Source organism: Blennius ocellaris (genome assembly GCF_963422515.1).
Source record: "Blennius ocellaris genome assembly, contig: SCAFFOLD_350, whole genome shotgun sequence".
Taxonomy (NCBI): Eukaryota; Metazoa; Chordata; class Actinopteri; order Blenniiformes; family Blenniidae; genus Blennius; species Blennius ocellaris.
This window is the reverse complement of record NW_027661985.1, coordinates 1-19,481: the sequence shown is the minus strand read 5'-3', so window position 1 is coordinate 19,481 and position 19,481 is coordinate 1. Positions and strand designations below refer to the sequence as shown.

General features: G+C 43.2%; 1 protein-coding gene across 1 annotated transcript; it reads left to right on the top strand.

Moving 5' to 3' along the window:
• Nucleotides 1–6,625: 6,625 nt before the first annotated feature.
• LOC308148462 (intermembrane lipid transfer protein VPS13B-like) lies at nt 6,626–12,219 on the top strand (the record flags this gene model as incomplete). Its single annotated transcript, XM_080521925.1, has 4 exons — nt 6,626–6,649; nt 9,046–9,450; nt 11,560–12,007; nt 12,082–12,219. Coding segments are annotated over 4 exons (1,015 nt in total), but the record flags the coding sequence as incomplete, so codon positions are not given.
• Between the last annotated feature and the right edge of the window lie 7,262 nt (nt 12,220–19,481).

Sequence of the window (19,481 nt, the reverse complement as noted above, 5' to 3'; positions counted from 1 at the left end):
GGGTTTGATTTAGGGTTTATATCGGTGGATTTGTTCAGGATGACAAACGCAATAAGTCGCCTGTCGAGTTTTCAAGGTGGGTTTCTGTAAAAAAAAGCTTTTAAATCGTTCTCGATTGCCAGAGATCAGGAGGCGGGGAAGGCGCTCGGAGTTAACGGGACGTGTTGAGTGTCGGCTCTGTGGACGCAGCTCTGCTCTGCTCAGCAATCTGCGTTCTATTTGTAAGCAAAATAGTGTCGTGTGCAGGCATGAAAGACGGGGTTTTGAAGTTGAAATCGGTTTGAAACGGAGGCTTTTGGCCGCCACGTGTCCCGGAGCCAGGTCTCTGTGGAGCCGCACACTGTCGCTCCCCACATGGACCACATTACCTTCCTCTTTTCATCGATTTTGTTTTTTTTATTTCTTCCCAACCTTTATCACTTTCCATCTTTGTTTTGGAGTCTGCTCTGTGCCAAACCGTAAGACAGTTGAAAACTGAAAAAGCATCATCTCGTGTCTTCGACTCATTTTTAAAAAAAATTACATTTTTTTTTAAGGTCGGTGTTTCACAAGCTTCTCTTCGTGTCCCTTTTTGTGGACGCGCCACGCCTCCCCACTTCTCCTTCTGCAGCGCGTTCCGGAAGGAGAGCGTTCCGACTGACCCGGCGCTTCAGGAATGTCAACAGGCATAAATTATTACTGTCACTCCATGTTGGCTCCCCCCCTTCAACCCCCCCCATATGTCACGAGGCATCGGGGGACCTGGCGGCCCGGAATATTCTCACATTATTAATCCAATCCTAACCTCGCATGCCGATGGGAAAACAGGTCCGGAGAATGATGTTTGGAACGAGAAAACAAAAAAAAAGAGTAGGAGATTGTCTCTTGTGCTCCATTGAGAAACATGCTCTTAACCCCCCCCCCCCCCCCCCCCCCCCCAGCTTGTTAAAACGGCCCCACTCGGCGCCCTGAGCCTTCCAGAACACTGTTTAAAGTACAGTCGACAGTCACGCTGAAGCACTCGGCATCCATTTGCGAGCTCCGGGGGTCACGGCCTTCCGCCGCTTCTTTGTTGTGGTTCAGCTGAAGTGCATAGCAGGTTGCCTTTGTTATTGAAACAAAGTTCAGCGTATTAAATGACTGCCTTTGATGCCCTTTTTATGTCCTGTGACCACTGTTATTGCGCACAAAGCAACTGACTTCACATAATGAATGTCTTCCCCCCTCTGTTTTCCTCCAGAAAATGAGAGAATGAATTGTGCTTTTTTTTTATGGTTTCTGGTTAAGTATTATTGTTGTTATTTTTGATTAAATGAGGAATTACTGCATTGAGGCTTTTTTTCCCCCCCAGTCAGCACAAAGGCACAGAGGCCTGCTATCAGCTTTATGGCCCTGATAAACAAAAGTTAATAGCCCCGCAGGAGCCTAACCTGCAACTTTGATGTCAAGATACAGAAGTTAACTTCTATGCCGGCATCCTGCAAAAATAAGTATAGTACTGTCAGAGAGATTTAGTAATGACTTCCCATGTCCTTCAATGGGAATTCAACTGGAGGACGCGGGGCGGCTGGGATAAACAAGCGAGTTTCTCAGCAAGTAATCCATGAGAGGTCGCGCGGCTCCTTCCGCTGACCTCAGCCGACGACTATGGCTACTGCAACTGCAACTGCCTTTCCCGGGTTTTTGCAAATCGTGCTGCTTGTTCTGTCCTCACAGTGTTTCCCCTTTCGTATCAAGTCTGTAAGCAAACGATTTCCTCTGGTAGGAAAAAATGATTAAGGCTTTTTTGTCTGGTTTTTTTTTGCAGACCAGCCTGTTGTTTCTGAGACCTTTTCTTCCCCCTCGTTTATAATTAAATCGAATAATCGTTTTTTTATGCGGATCAATTTTGATTCGGTGATGTCACACCTGACATTTCACATCAAACGTGTGACAGTCCAACCGCCGCTGCAGAAATGATGCTGAGGTGTCAAACATGTTCTTTATTGTACTGTGGTGTGGGGTAGTACTTATGAAAACACAGTAAAACAAATAGTAATGTTACAAAAAAGAGCTATTCGATGAATTCATAAAGTTGGACCACACAAACTCATTATTTTTCAAGTTTATTGACATTGTTGAGTTCCAAGCAGTACAGATGTTGTATAAAGCAAGTTACAGATTGTCACCAAGCCAAATTCAAAGAACCGTACTGGTCCCTATGAAATACGTGATAAATTAAACTTTAGGACTCAGAAACATCAACACAACCCTGAAAAGTTTTAATCTGACAGTTAATAGGTGTACAAATTGGAGATGGAGTTGAAAAAATGCCCAAACGTCCACCTGTTCAAATACAAACAAAAGATTGTTGAAACATACAGAGAAGAAGAAACGCATCGCCACCAGGAGACGTAGGATCAACGTATACGTGCATGTGTGTGTGAGTGTGTGTGTCGTAAGTTTGGTCCGTGTTCATATAGTCGTTTGAAATGTGTAAATACAGGTGATGTTTTTCAATGAGCTTTAGCAGGTTCAAGCTAATGAGTACTAGTTATATACTGCGTGTGTGTGTGTGTGTGTGTGTGTGTGCATGTGTGTGTGTGTGCAGACATTACCAGCTTGGCACGTCATATACTGGAAATGTTGCCAGCTGCTGGAGTTACTGTTCCATATTGAGGAAGTTTCCAACTTAGGAAGTCATTATTCCCATTATTTTTGACAACACACAAACTGGCTTTTACAACACTGGTCAGCCGAATACCACAACTTCCTGTATCAAATTATCAGGCCTTGTCTCAAATTAAAACTCATCATTGTTCGACACAGAGTCCCGCTACGCACTGGGGAAGAAGAGGAATGTAAAAGACGTATGCAGAGCCTGAACAATGTCCCAACGGTGAATCTGAGGATCAATGAGCACAGTACTGTGCCTCAAACTATATCACATTACGGTTTCTACACGATCCTTAATGTTAAAAAAATCAATCACCTCCTGCCACTGTGCACTTTGCAGAAATGCACACAATTTTATTATTTATTTCATTCATTTAAAACGACGCAACACCAGCATTTCATATGAATCAAAAGGAGCAGAAAGAAGCAAAATGTATAATGTTCTGCCCCTTATCAACACTAAATCGTTTACAGTTCCAGTTCAGTTCATTTGAGTGTCACATGCAGCGTCTTTTTCCAAAAAACCTCAGTTCCTTTCATATCTACTTTTTCTCTTGGGCCAATCTGTTTTGCAATTTGTTCGGTAAACTTTCCAGATGAGCTTTAAACATGGTTTTTAGAAGGTTCTACTCCACTAAATCTTTAAATTTCAATGTTTTTTAGTTGTCTAAATAAAGGATTATTTATTTAGGTATTGGTCTCTGTAACCACTTCCACTAGCGACTCTAATCGCTCTTTTCTGTAGAAGAAAAACTGGATTAATGTTTGTTTTACAGGCATTTCCCCACACCTCAATGCAATAGGTCAGATATGGAACAATCAATGAGTTATATAACAAAAACAAAGCATCTTATTTAGAGAATCTTTCACTCTATGCAACCTTTACTTTGACATTATTAATATGTGATTTCCATGCCAGATGTCCATCAATCATAATACCTAGGAACTTAATCTCTTGTTCCCTTTCGATTTCTAACCCGTTAATAAACAATGACGCTTCAACATATTTCCTTTTACTACAGAAAACCATAAATTTAGTTTTGCTGATATTTATTAAGAACATTTCTATTTGAGTTAAATTATCTATGACATCGTGAATCATTTCTTTTTAGCAATTTTTGCTATCGTTTTCTAATCCTATGTTTTTCCCATGGCGGGAAACACTGTCGTGTGGGAAATCGTGTTGCCACAAGTGTTTTTGTCATCCATTTCTCTGCCCGTCTCCTTTCCCACTCAGTCCACGGTGTTATTAGTTTTCAGATCTACCGAAGCCGCAGCTCATTGCACTTCTGCTAAGTCACTATAAAGCGGCGGCCGGTCGTACGAGGAGTCGTGTCCTTTCAAGCCTTGTGAGCGTTCTGAACACGCCGGGAGCTCACGGCGCGCCGCACTTAAAATAGCAAGCGTAAGTGTGGAAGTATGCGATTTGGAACAAAGTGCTCCGTCTTGTTTAATGTATTTTTCTGGGCCAGCCTGGGAAGTGCAATGAATACATATCGGTCCTTTTTGGTGCCTTCTGTGCCTTTAATGTAACCCGGGAAAGCCCAGATTGTGTTACTTGACTGGATTCAGACTGGTTATTAAAATATCGCCCCTTTTGAAAAGGAATAACAGCCACCTTTGTTCCTTAGACTATTTATTTTATCCCTTCCTGTCGGCTACCAGTGCGAGTGCCCCGCCATCTTAAAACATCCACATTTTCGTGTTCGTCCGATCTCCTGGACCTGAAGTGCAACCTGGTCCTCGTTCATCTGGAAGCCATCAGCCGCGTATGTGGTGTTCACATGTAAAAGTTATGTTGTCATATTCAACTAGCCAGCCAACACTGGGAGCGGGGTGGCATTCGCAGGATGTGACATTTGCTTCCGAGTATTAGCCCCCCCCCCCCCATCTGCCCCCCCCCTCCCTCCCCGTACAGATGCGCCCTGATATGATTGGCACTTGAGAGACTCACAGTTTCACACTTTTGGGGATTATCCTCCATTTTCCAGAATGTTCTGTCTGGAGACTCCGAGGGGATGACCTCATGATTGGCTGATGGGGGCAGAGGGCCGTGTGTGTGTGTGTGTGCATGTGTGTGTGTGTGCATGTGTGTGTGTGTGTGTGTGTGTTGCACGTTTGTGATTGTGATCGAGTTAAGCCCGGAGAAAGATTGCACTGGGATGTGGAAACAAGCGTTTCAGCCGCGGCCATTATGTAATATAATAGAAAATAATGGCTGGAAAAGGGGGGATTTCAGTTGGGAGCGTGCCTGTAGCTACACCCCGTGTTTGTATTCGGGATTTATTGCCCTCTGTCAATGACTAAATTGCCGTGGAGTAAATGCATATCTGTTGTGTTTTACCGTCTTTACCTGTTCTGTTTCTCCGTCGGAGGGTTTGTAGTTTGCCGGCGATGCTTCTTGCAGATCTGCGGCGGAGATCAAACTCCTGGGAAAGCATGCGGACCTCACGTTGTGTTTACGTGTCCATATTTTATACGATCGGGACCGATTGTGCTGTTTGTCGAGTCGCACGTTATTACAGTCGCACACAGTCGAGGCATGTTTTCTCATTGTTCCTCCCGCTTGTCCATTTATTCCAGTTGTAAGCACATCTAAATATAGACCCCCAGAAAAATGTGCTTAGGGGGCACTCTGTTAGTCGCGGTGGTTAGCGAGAAGACGGGGGTATTTGCTGTAATTGTAAATGCATGTGTGCACCCTCACATGAAAGATGGAGAAGCGTAGAGGATATCTGGCCGTATCTTGTGGCCTGTTGCTTGTTCCCAGCTGCTGCCTAACTTATTTGTCCCTTTCCAATGCGGAGGCCTGTTTTTTTTTTTTTTTTTTGTCGTCTTTTGCCAAAATACCTTATACCAAATACCTCCTTCACCTCAGTACAAGCTTCTCTGGCTTTTAACGCAACACATATGGAGACAGGTCCGGGCCCTCCTTCAAGCTTTTCTCTCTCTCTCGCTCTCTCTCTCTCTCTCTCTCTCTCTCTCTCCCCTCCTGTTTGCTTGGAAAATCTTACATTTCTCCAGAAAGAAGTGCACACATCCTGTCTTCATTATGGCTGAGAAAAGAGACGGGCTTGGCAGGGCCGATCCCTATGAAAGTCCCGCACATGAGCCTGGTCGAACAGCGCAGAGCAGAGCAGAACAGAACAGAACAGAGCAGGGCGGGCATGCTGCTGCGTTTTATATGGCTCTTGTTCTTAGCCTTTGATGACACTGTTTAGAATAGGAAATATCTAATAAGTCAAGTATTCTGTCTAATGTGCTGCCAGTGGGTTTAGTATTCGCCTGGAGGTCTTGAAACACTATCTCCGCCACAGCAATAATATACATTGAGAATTCTCATGCAGCGGGTGTAAGGGAGTGATGCGGGGCGGGGGGGGGGGGGGGGGGGGGGCACACGGCGTAATGGCAACCATGTGCAGGTTCGAAGCGGACGAGGGTGGAACGGAGTTGGGATACACCTCCGATCTGTCCCCCCCCCCCCCCACCGCGTTTTTTACCGTTTGGGGAAAATGGGACCGCGGTGGCTAATTAAAGCAAACACTGTGCCCCATTCACGTTTGCGGAGAGACATTAAGGACGGGCCTCCGTAATCCTGTAATGGGGTTGGAAATGATAATTATTAGGGCCGATCATTCTCACTGCCGTCAACAAGCCGTCGTCTACTTTTTCCGGCCCATGTGTAATATTTGTCGACGACATTAGACTCTATTGGGCAAAAGTTTGGGAAGCTATTTTCTAAATAAACATTCTCAGTAAATTATGATTTTTTTTTTTTTTTTGTAGGTAGCAATTAGTTTTATACGTCTGTCTCATTCTTTCCCCCCCTGGGAAGACGGCGGCCGCTTCCTTACAGTGTCAAAGATGGCACGCTTTGGTAGCGGAATAATAAAAAATAAAAAAAATGCCTGCTTTCATTGTCGCAGCAAACCCGGCAACCCGCTCACATTGATTTATTTCATCTGTCACTGGGAGCCTTTTTATTGCCACGATGACTGGAACCTTCCTGACATCCGTTGGATGGAGCCAAGCATAAAAATCTCAGCTGCTTTTCTACCATACCACAGGCTCCGCACGAAACTATTTGATTTGACTGCTGAGCCCCCCCCCGCCCCCACCCCAAACCCCATTTTTTTTTTTTTTATAAGACATTTCCAATATTGCGAGAAGTGCAAAATGATTTTTAGGCCACAGGAAAAGTCCCAGAGCAGAACCTTTAATGTCTCTGCGGCTGTGCGATGCTTTTCTTCTTCGGTCAACTCGTCCATGGTTTCAATCAAACGAGTTATTTCTTGGTTTGCGTCTTCTTCTGTAGCCACGGGGAAGCAAATGTAGTAATTTTCAAAGAGTCCGAGGGAAAAAAACAAAAAAACTGTAATCCAGTGTAATTCCCTTATCGCCCCGGTAACATGGGTTAGTTTAGTTTAGAACGAGGCCGTTTGTTTTAACGCGGAGGAAATGATCTTTCTAAAGGTGTTTTACGTCTCCAGTGAGTTTACTCAGTAACAGGACTAGGGGTAATTTTATCATCAGTTTCATATTAATGTTTTAAGTTAAAGAAATCTGACAAACCCACAGCACAATGCTGAATACTTTGGAATTTGTCTTGTCAAATAATGAATATTTCCTGTGTTCTACAGTCAACAGATATCATAGTGAGAGTACAAGCACAAGTACAAGCATATTATGTAAAAAACAAACAAACAAACATCTTCTATATTTATAGTTATAATGCTGCGGCTTTGAATCTTTTATCTGTGACTGCATGTTCTACCTTTCATTTTTAATAGGACTGCTGATTTGTGTTGAAGTTTCAGTGAAATTAAACTTTCTAAATATCAACTATACAAACAAACTGTTGGCTTTTTAATTCATAAGATAATCACTGCTGCTGGCAATGGAGCCAGATGTTGCTATAATAGTATATAATTGAGTACAATTAATCTGTATGAAGATCGTCATTGTGACATCTTTACACTTTGAGGAAATTTAAAGTCGCCGCTTTGCTTTATTCAGCATCTCACACAACAAGTGTCCCTCAAAAACTTTCAGCCATAGAAGGAAGTCAGAAATCCTAATATTTGGTGAATTCACAGGAATTCGTCTTACCACAATACTGAAGGAAACGTTTCCAAATCTGCTTAAAGACTAATTTAAATATAGTAATATTGTCTATATTCATTTTACCTCTGATAAATAATCAACCATGACCATTAACAAGCAATACGATATTTTACTGGTCTTGATATAACATCAACCTCCTGTCATTGGAGACACAATTCTGTTTTAATCAAGATTTTAGTATGCAATATAATAATGAAATCGCATTGAATTAACCTTCTCCCATTTCTGTGCACCAACAGTTACACAGCATGTCCATGGACACATGAGCGTGCAAACAAAACACTTGCTTAAAGGACTTGACTGCTTTCTGGTATCATATATAGATGAATATCACATATCACACACATTTTCTACACCTGTAGCTGGACGTGATCCCCGAGTCGTCGTTCATTCTGCACATTGGACCGCTGGAGCTTGGCTCTGTCACGTTTCTGTAGGAATAGAATCTGCTGAAGGGCAGGGCAGGGTGTCAAACCTACGACCCGGGGACCAGAACTGACCCGTCAGTGAGTCCAATCAGGCCTGCAACATGAAATTTGACAGCTGTGAGGAATTATGACATTTACTGCAATGTATTTATTTGGCCACCAGGGGAATAATAACCTCATTTATTTCCACTTGTGGTGAGTCAGTTCAGGTGATCTGGATTACCGAACACATGTGGCCAGTTTTACAACCCAGACGATATAAATAATTTAATATAAAGCCACCGTGATCTATAGGTTTTAAAGCACGCGCAGTTTGTTTTTTATTCAAATTTGTAGTGACAAATTTGCAGGTTTGTCACGTGTTGTAAAATTATGTCAAACGTGAACTTCTTGATAATATACAAATATTTTGTTGCAGTAAAACAAAAACAACAACAAAAAACAACAACAAAAAGTGAACTTCTTGATAATATAGAAATATTTTATTGCAGTAAAACAAAAACAACAAAAAAATAAAAAAATAAAAAATAAAGTGAACTTCTTGATAATATACAAATATTTTATTGCAGTAAAAAAACAAAAAAAACCCACAAAAATAAAATAAAGTGAACTTCTTGATAATATACAAATATTTTATTGCAGTAAAAAAAAATGTTTAAAAAAGTGAACTTCTTGATAATATACAAATATATACAAATATTTTTGTATATATTTATATTTTAATATTTGGTATTTTTTATCAACAAAAAAAACCAACAAAAATAAAAAAGTGAACTTCTTGATAATATACAAATATTTTATTGCAGTAAAACAAAAACAACAACAAAAAATTAATAAAAAAAAAAGTTTCCCATTGCAGCCATCCTCAGTATTAAAGTGTTGTGCACTAATACCATCCATTGTTTTTGTTTGCACTCAGGTGCGTCGACACGAGCGTAAGCGTGGCGCGCGCCGCAGCGCGGCGGCGGCCGAGTCTTCGTCCCGCCACAGTGGCGCCGGGCCCGACAGTGGCTTCGGCAGCGACAGCGCTCGCATCCGCATCGTCCAGATCGAGCAGCAGAGCGGCGCCAGCCACCACTGCATCGCCCGGCCCTCCCACAAGTCCACCATCACCAAGAACCTCAGCTTCATCCCGTTCGACATCTTCCTCACCGCCAGCAGGCTTTCCCTCATGACCTACGCTTCCTCCAGCCACACTAAAGCTCTCCCCCCGCCGCCGTCGGACACCTCCAGCACGCCGGAGAGGAAAGACTCGGGGGATAAGGTGAAATGGCTTTTCTTTAGATAGCATTCACAAAAAAAATTATAAATATAGACTAGATGATCTGCATTTCCCACGGCAAATGCATGATAGTGTTAATGCTGCTGGCAAACTGTAATGCTTTGTCCTGCCGGCCCGTCTCTGGTCTGCGGTGAGAGTTTAAGAAAGAGCTTAAAGACTGGCAGTTTAAAAAGGGCGAAGAGGAGATGAAGAAGAGGGTGAAGAGCACAGATGAAATGTTTGCGAAAAGTTTAAAGCTGAGGGTTTAAAACAAAGTTGATAAAAGAAAGTTTTTAAAAAAGTTCCAAAAATTGCACGATTTTCCCAAAAAATTGCACGATTTTTAAAAAGTTGCACGATTTTCAAAAAGTTGCACGACTTTCAAAAAGTTTCACATGTTTCAAAAAGTTGAAATAGTTGAAAAAGTAAAAAAAAAAAGTGTCAAACAGTTGAAAAAGTAGAAAATAGTTGGAAAAGTAAAAAAAAGTGGATAAAATTGAAAAGTTAAAAACGTTTCAAAAAGTTTAATAATTTTCAAAAAGTTGAAACAGTTGAAAAAGTGTCAAACAGTTGAAAAAGTGTCAGTTGAAAAAGTTACAAGTTGAAAAAGTGTCAAAAAGTTGCACGAGTTTCAAAAAGTTGAAACAGCTGCAACAGTTGAAAAAGTGGAACAGTTTAAAAGTTGAATGGTTAAAATCGGTAAAGATTTGAAGAAGTTTTAGCGAGGTAAAAAATGTCTCCATCCGATAAATTTGGAAAAAAGTTCCACAAAAGTTGAAATATTTCAAAAAGTTGCCGAGATTTCAAAAAGCTAGAACTTAGCCGGAAAGTGTCACAAAAGTTGCACGATTTGATATTCGAATGATTACGAACGGGTGAAGATTGGAAGAGTTTAAGCGATTCGAAAAAGGTACAGAATAAACAGAATAAAAAGGTTTGAATCTCAAGAGTGTGAACGCCGTGCAGTCACACTAACTAGTGTTATATTAATGCAATGGATTAACGGCTCACGATTGGGACTAGAAAGTCCATTCTGATTTTCCGTACAGTTTAAATGATTAGAGCTGAAGTGAGCGACGCGCCACATGGAGATTTCCTTCCTTAACCAGTGTTTTAAAAACATTAAAAGTGTGTGTGTGTGTGCGTTGCAACAATAAAAGCTAATGTAACAGGCAGATGTCAAGCTGAAGCTCTTCTGGGCGCTCGCTCAACAGAATCCCACAGTAAATAGAGAAGAATATAAATGGTTGTCATGAGTATTTAGAGCCGTTGGAGCCATAGGAGGAGTGTCAGTCTTCTCACGTTTACGCTGTGGAGTTGTGTGTTTGTGAACCAATAGCTACACGTTAAATAGACATTATGGTCATATATATGGTTAATATATATATATATATATTTTTTAATATTTTGTACATTTTATCAACAAAAAAAACCCAATAAAAATAAAAAAGTGAATGTCTTGATAATATACAAATATATCCAAATATTTTTGTATATATTTATATTTTAATATTTTGTATTTTTTATCAACAAAAAAAACAACAAAAATAATAAAGTGAACTTCTTGATAATATACAAATATTTGATTGCAGTTAAACAAAAAAACAGAAAATAAAAAAGTGAACTTCTTGATAATATACAAATATTTTATCGCAGTAAAACAAAAAAAACTAAAATAAAAAAGTGAACTTCTTGATAATATACAAATATGTTATTGCAATAAAACAAAAACAACAAAAAAAACAAAAAAAATTTTTTTTTAAAAGTGAACTTCTTGATATTATACAAATATATACAAATATTTGTGTGTGTATTTATATATATATATATATATATATATATATATATATATATATATATATTAATATTTTGTGTATTTTATCAACAAAAAAACCAACACAAATTTTAAAAAAGTGAACTTCTTGATAATATACAAATATTTTATTGCAGTAAAACAAAACAAAAAACAAAAACAATGAAATGAAGTTGTGTGTTTGTGAACAATAGCTCCACGTTAAATAGACGTTACGGTCAGAAGTCAGATCGGCGTCTCATTGACTTTAATTGAACGTCTCTGACCCACTGATTGGTCGATCGCTCCGTGTGCGTCAGGTGGGGAAGAGTGCGCTCAACCAGCTGGAGCCGACGTCCGAGTCCCCCCCGGCCTCGTCCTCCCCGACCCCGGACCCCGCCGCCGCTCCACCCCCCGCCGCCGCTCCACCCCCGTCCGCCGCTCAGGATTCGCTCGCCGGCCTGACGGCGGACGACCTCCTCAACAGCAACGCCTCCCAGCCGGCCTCGCCGCTGCCGAGGCGCAGCCTGCTGTCGCTGGAGGGCCTGCCGACGCCCAGCCGCTCCTCGGCCCGCCAGGCGCAGGGCGTCACCGTGGTGAGGCAGCCGGGGAGGAGGGGCGCCGGCGACCAGGTGCTGGAGCCCCTCCTGTACCTGCAGGTGACGCAGCCGTCGGCGCTGCTCAGCTGCCACCACCGCAAGCAGAGGATGGAGCTGTCGGTGTTCGACGTCGCCCTGAGGGGCGTCGCCTCCGACTACAAGTGCCTCGGTGAGCGAGACGGACCCTCGACGTTTATTTTAAAGCACGTTTTACATTTTACATCACTTCCTGTTTTCTCTCAGACCCGGGGAAGACTCTGCCAGAGTCTCTGGACTACAACGTGTTTTGGCTGCAGACGGTCGCGGCCGAGGTGGACGGCAAGACGGGCATCCCCCCCCCGCTGCTCTGCCTCCAGATCAAAGATTTCCTCAACGGCCCAGGTGGGGGAATGAGGGAACACACGCATCGCGGTTTGCGCCCGCGCCAAAAAAACATTCTGCTCGCCCATGTTCGTGCATCCGCTTCGCTTTTCAAACGCATCCAAGGGAAAGTTTCCGCTGTTACACACACAAACCTGCTAAACAAACATAGGCCAGGAGCGCACACACTCGGCCCCTCTATTTTTAGCCTGATACGATATCCATATGAGCGACTTTTAAGCGAAGGTCGTTGAACCCGAGGGTGTGGTTTGACATCCTCCTTAAAAAAAAAAACAACTGCAATGAATCAAGACGTATGAGTGGGCTTTTTGGAGTCGACCTTCCCCGTCCCGGCGAGGGGGTTTTGTCTCTCCGAGCGTGTAGGCGCAGGACATCCTTCAGAGTTCAGCTCCCTGGAACCTCCGGGGCCAGATGTTGCAGATGCGTCCACAGCGATGCCTAACTACAGACACGTTTTGACAGATAGGCTGTCTTTTTTTTTTTTTTTTTTCCGTCCACATGCATACGATTGTGAACGCAAGCTGGGACTGGAGGTGTTATTAATGAGGGTTCAGCAGCCGTTACGGCTCCCCCCCCGCTCCCACATTGCATCCCTTCCTGCTGTCAGCTCAAAGCCCTTCGCTCCGACGTCCCACCTGGAATTGCACAACACAATGAGTCTCTCTCTCTCTCTCTCTGCACCCCTACAACCGCACGATATAGACGTGCTCAACAAGAGCTCTTTCCCAGACGAACACTGCCCCTCGAGGCAAGTTTGCATGAAAAAAAAGGCCTGAAACTGACGTTTTTCAACAGCTTCTTGGAATTACTGCCACATATATTGTGTTTGACATGCATTTTGTGATGATTTCTTTTGTTATATGACAACATTGGTTAAAAAACAATGTGACACTGACGTCACGGTGATTTAACAAGTTTTGTTTAAGCGCTCGCAACAAAGATTGTGTCTCCCGTAGTTCTGAGATATTTTTATTTAAACAGGTTTTTTAGGTTTTTTTTTGTTTGAGAAAGTCTTGCTCTAAAGATGCAGAAAGATAACATGAAAAGTTCTTATGCTTCCAGGGATTGTTGAAAATGTGGCGGTTGCTAGGATCCAGGCCTCTCACCCATAGGCTTATGGGTAAGATAATGTGGCAGGACGAGGGATGAGGCAGAGCTGAATCTTGGAACACGTCTTTATTTCAGCGAACACAGAACTAGACTGGAACAGCCCACAAAAGCCCGAGCGCGGGAGAGCCCAAACCCCGCCCCCTTACCCATAAGCCTCTGGGTGAGAGGTCTGGATCCTAGCAACCGCCACAAAAACATATATTGTTAAAGGCATTTTTGACAATTCTTTGCAGATCACAACACATATTACATACTTTTAGATCAGTGGCGGCTGATCCCCCCCCAATGAATATATTTTATAATTAAAATAGAAAACATTCATCTTGGTTCCACCAGGGGGGGGCGTCACCCGCTATTGACCGGCCGCCCCCGTTTTAGATGGAGGAGATGGTATAAACCGGGGTTGCCCACACTTTTTCAGCATTCGATCTACTTATAAAACGACCAAGTCAAAGTGATCTACCCGCTACAAAAATGCAAAACATATATTTATTTTCAAATATATTGAGGATTCTTTATATGTACAATGTGTAATGATGTACGTTGCAAAACCATATGAGCCAATATTGTGCAACACGACATAATTAACTATGAACATTCTTCGTAATTACCTGAGTTTACTTTGACGACCCTTCTTTGGTATTGCGACGGTCGACTGGCAGACGAGACAAACGATGCATGAAGATGATGCATTGAGATTCTTTTCTCAACCAGTATTATTTAATTCTTTTAGGAAAATGCATGCTTCTAAATAAAAAGGTAAATTAAACACTAGTAGATTCCATATTACAGCCTCATGCACCTTTGTTGTGCTATACACTGCTGGTAAAACATTTTTTTAGAGCAGTGGCGTCAAACTCATTTTCGTACACCCCAATATCACATTAACTGCATTTTAACTTACCTTTTTTTGTTGTTGTTGTTACATAGAGTATCTGCTTTGCAAAATACAGTGAAATGTCCAAAAAACATGAATAACTATTGTATTTTTTCTGCATGTTTTTACAAATGCACCTTTAAAGAGAAAACCTTTGTTAAAAATGCAATGCTTTCTTTACAATTTTTACAATTTGGCCGACATTGGGGCCTTTGACGGGCCGGTTTTGGTCCCCGAGCCTCGTGTTTGACACTCCTGTTTTACAGGATTCTAGTTTTTCCCATGTATTTATTAACAACGATTCAGTTTAATCTATCACAGTATTCTGAAATGAAAGCATAGAACAAATAAACAATTTTAACTGACCTCCGAAGGCCCAAAAGCAATTTTGTATTTTGGTCTCGGCAACCCAAAACGATGTCCACATATGTGGACAGGCGCCAGGTCCTTGGAGGTTGAAGGAGAAATCCTGGAATCAGTTTGTAAACCGAAATGCATTCTAAGGTTTTGACTCATCGAATCAGCCATCTTTGGCAGAAATAACAGCTGAACACGGTCATTCTTTCTGTAATGGAAATTAAATATTTTGCAGAAAATTCTCCAGACCTCTGTTGTAGAGGCTCCCTTGGCACTCGTAGTTTTACTTTTCTTTGACTCCTTTGTCCAGTTCATCCCAAGGCAAGCTGTGTAAAGGGTCTAAGTCTGGGGACTCAAGCTTCACCACCTTGTTCTTTTTTTTTTGGAATAGCTTGGACGGATGTTTTGGGCCGTGCTGTAGGGTGAAGTCCTGATGGAGTAGACTCCTCCCAGAGGGCATTGCTTGGTGTCACGGGATACCGTGGTCGTCGTTTTGGTTCAGAGACCCTCCCAGTCGGTACAAGTCACCAGCCCTGGATCCAGAACAACATCCCTAGAACATATCAGTTCCTCCTCCGTGTTGTTGATGTCACACTTTGTGGGAACCGACCTTTCTCTTACTCAATGGCATACAAAGATCCTGCTTGATGAACCCAAGACTCTCCGATACCGTCTTCCAGTCCTCAGTCGTCCAGCGGTGGTGTTTCACGGCCCAGACGAGCCTCTCGGCCTGTTCTGACATCTCAGCAGTGGCTTTCTGCAACTGGTCCTGTTAAACTTGCAGCGTCAAGACGTGTGTCCACAGTTGAAACTGAGACTCTCTGGCTCCGGCCATTCAGCAGTTAAACTCTCTAAACTTGTCTTCTGATTCTGTCGTGGCTTTTGGGCTGCCAGACCGCTTCCTGTACAGAGTCTCAGGAACTGTACTTACTGACACCTTCATTTTTTCCTGAATCTCTCTGTGGGAAAGACCTGCATTTATAGTCTCATGACAGTCTGTCTCTATTGCTAATTGCCTTGTCTGGCCACTTTATAGCGGCACACAACTTTCTGCAACACAATACCGTTGCACTGAGGGTACAGTGCCACAGAGTGGTCCAACACACTTCACCACTTTATCTTTATACCATTTCAAGCAATTCACTGGACACAAATCACTTGATCTGCAACAAATAACTGGAAAATTCCGCGTGTTCTTAAACTACAGCTCGGTTTTTGGCACACATGTGATTGTTATGCACGTAGGTCGAATCAGCAAACGAGAGCAGGTTTGACTGAACACAGACGTCTGAATCAGGACGGACAGTATGTGTAAGTGTAGATTTTAGTTTCCGCTTCCCTCCGTGTTTTGAAACGCAGGTATCACCAGAATGTTTATGGTACCGCTGCTACGTCTCATTTCCCAGCGCACTCAGGTGGTCCTTGCTGGATTTGTGCGCAGCAGAGCCGTCCTCCTCTCAAGAGGGATAAACTTCAATCACAGTCGATCAGATTCACTCTCTCTGCACACAAACAAACACCCTCCCCGGGACGACTCAGACGAGATCCAGGCTCCGCTTGAGGTTGCCCCGGGTCAGGCTCTGCTGGAAACATCTCGAATTGACCACACATGCTACTGGTTCTCCTTCACCCCTTCCACCACACAGTCGCACATATGCACAGCTTCAAGCGCGCGTTGTTTAGTTAGATGACTCTCCGGAGGAGATAATTATACTCTTCAGGGATGAAGAAGTAAAGGAAACAGTTACACAGAGCAGCCCGAGTGCATGCACCAGTGGATATTTTTTTGGAATGCGCCGATTTCCGCGGTTGAGACAGTACAGACACAAACAGGAATCGCTTTCAGGTTTTCAGCTCATGAATCAGGCATGGTGTGTAAGGTGAGACGTCTCGCTATTGGATTTCCCCTCATTCCAGCGTTTAATAGAAAAGGAGTGGACGATAAGGACAAAGACGAGCGTTCAATATCTGATTTATTTTGTCTCCCTATTTTGGGGTTTATTTGCATGCGCGAGTCCCCGTGGATGTTGTACGTGTGTAGCGTATCGTGTTTGGCGGCGCCCCGCTTTTGATTCGACAGCGCTTCACATTTGATTTATTTCAACCAGGCGCAAACGGAGAGCAGACCGCCACGAGGCCACATCTCTCCGCCCGTGTGTTTACAGCAATGTGCTCGCAATTTCGGCAGCATTTACTCGGCGGGCCCAATCCAAGCTGCCCTCCCAAGGATGCTGTAGTGGAGGAACACTTGCAACATGTGCACCGTAAAAAAACCGGATGGCGTTTCAAGTGCTGACCCTCGCTCGGCAGCCGCTCATCACACGCGCTCGCGTAAACAGCGCTAACGCATATGCGTACAAGAAGCCAGATTTAGTTTGTTTTTTTTCAGAGCCGGGAGAGTTCAAGGCTTGACCAGGAAACATGGAAAACAGCAAGGATGGTTTCGAATTTTTTTATTTATGTTTCTTGCTCTCCTTTTTTCTTTTTTTTTTCTTTTCTCTCTCTCTCTCAGCGACTGACCAGAAAACACAGACGCACGTCCCTCTTGTTGCTCTCGTCTTTCCTACTCGGATCTACTCCGAGAGGGTCAGCGAGCGAGCGCAGCAACGTAACTGCTACCACTTTGAGACCAGAGATCAGCCTCCCCTCTGTGGCGAAGCAGCAGGTGATAGATTAGCTAGAACAAATTGGAACCATTACTCTCCCGCGGCCCTGGCTCCCATCAACCCACCAGTCCGTAGAAATGTTGTCAGTTGCCGTATACAAGCGTGTGCCCCTCCGAACCATCCAGAACCTCCCTTAATTCGAGTCAGATGGCATCTGAGGTACGTGTCATTGGCCTCGCTGTTTTTTTTTTCCGGTGGGCTTTCTTTCAGGTGCCCCTCAGAAAACTCTCCCCCACTTTCAAACACAGACGTCTCCGCACACCTTTCACACGCGGGTCCCGTGTAATTGGACGACGGAGATTCTCTGCTGTTGAGTTTCAAGTGTTAAAAAAAATCAAAGGTGCGGTTGGAATAAAGCAATTTCAGTTGCTGTACACATACACACACCCAACGCCGGTTCAAAGTGGGGACGGCGTCAAGCATGACCTTGTGAGAGGAAAAGTCACAGTAACCTGGGTAATATTTACTCTTCCTCTACCACGTTGACCAGAGACATATACGTGTGTGTGTGTGTGTGTGTGTGTGTGTGTGTGTGTGTGTGTGTGTGTGTGTGTGTGTGTGTGTGTGTGTGCTGGTGTGCGTGTGCGTGCCTCAGACAGACCTTGATCTCCGACTTTCTCCGGTGCTTAATAGAGGCTGACACCTGAGAAGGGCCAGCCTATGAGTCCTCCAGCCTGTTCACATTAGAGCCTGTTCTTTAAAGGTATCCAAACACCAACACCACCTCTCGCCCTCCGAAGCCCGACGCCTGCACCGCGCGCACACCCTCTACTGACAGCCCCCAGCCCGAAAAGAGCCACTTTTACGACTGAAGTCAAAGTGTTTCCAATGAAAACAACCATAATCTCACTCGCCTTGCTTCATGCTGAGGGTGCCGCCACAATTATTTTCTATTATTTGAAAGTTGTACCTTCTTAAAACCCTGCCTGTGTTTGAAGTCCCTCCAAAGTGCAAGCGGTCACTCTTGAGGCACTCTTTAACATTTATGTTTCTGTTCACATCATGTACGGTGTATAACGGGAAGGGCCAATATCAGAGTCACATGTTACATGTGAGTCCATAAATGTAGAATTTGCAGCCACAAGCCCGTGATGGCTTGTAAGTACCTGTTTTAATGTTTCTTCTGTGTTATTAAGGTTTAGTCCCTATTGTATGTCTTCTCTGCCAGAGCAGTAAAATCACATGGGACACCTTCCCTCCTTCTGCGACTCTGTCAGACATACCATTAAAAAAAAAAAACGAAACATTGGAATATGACAGAGACATATTGGACACGTGGTCATATAACACTGTGATGTGATTGTATGAGAGTTTTGCACAAGGCTCTTTCTTGACAGCGCTCCACCGCAGTAAAAAGGTGCTCCATCACTTGCTGGAAAAAAGCTGGACGTACGTTGTGGCCGGCTTCGTTTCCAGAATGTTCTGCAGAGATCAATCCATGCACTCTAAAAATCCAGATACACTTTCTTCAGCTATCATTTGACTGTGTCAAATGCTATGATGTCTCCCTGAAGTCGGTCTCTTAACGTTCAGAGAAATACTTCAATGTGTGACGTAGTCTTTAATTTATGTCAAATGACGAGGCTGGGTATTCTCACAAAGCAAGGTTTAAATTGTTAAATAATTACTTTGGAGAAAGAAAGCCGAGGCGTCAGATAACTGTGATGCTTCACCTTTGACTGACTTTATGCAAGCTGATGAGTTCAAGTCACCATAGTTACATGCACCAGCAACTGCAATAGCCAGCAAGACATTGAGGCTGGTGTTGAATTACTTGCGATTCACACCAATGTTTATAATTAACAATGTTTTTATTATTATAAAATAATAAAAACAACTCTAAGAAATAAGTGACGCCTTCCCTTTTACTTTACTGTATATTTAGTTTGAATGAGATTTCTGTGAACCAGTAAAATGCGTTTACATCGAGCACATGCATGCAACAAGCAGTGTGTTTATATTTACCGTTCTTTTATAAACGAAAGCACTCATATCATTCTTCTCTCAGAAACAGAAGTGGCACAGAGGACCAGGCGACGCTGGCCGCCCGACAGGGCGATCGGGGACATCTTTATGTGGTTAGCCATGAGGAGGAGGGGCTGATTAGGTCGTGGGTGGAAGAAGAAAGTAGAAGTCAAAGTACTGAGGAAGAGAGAAGAAGCAGAAAGATGGGTTGGGGGGGGGAGTGGGTGAAAGAACATGAGGAACCTGGATGAACAGCTGCAAACGGACTATTTATTCCACCTCTGGAA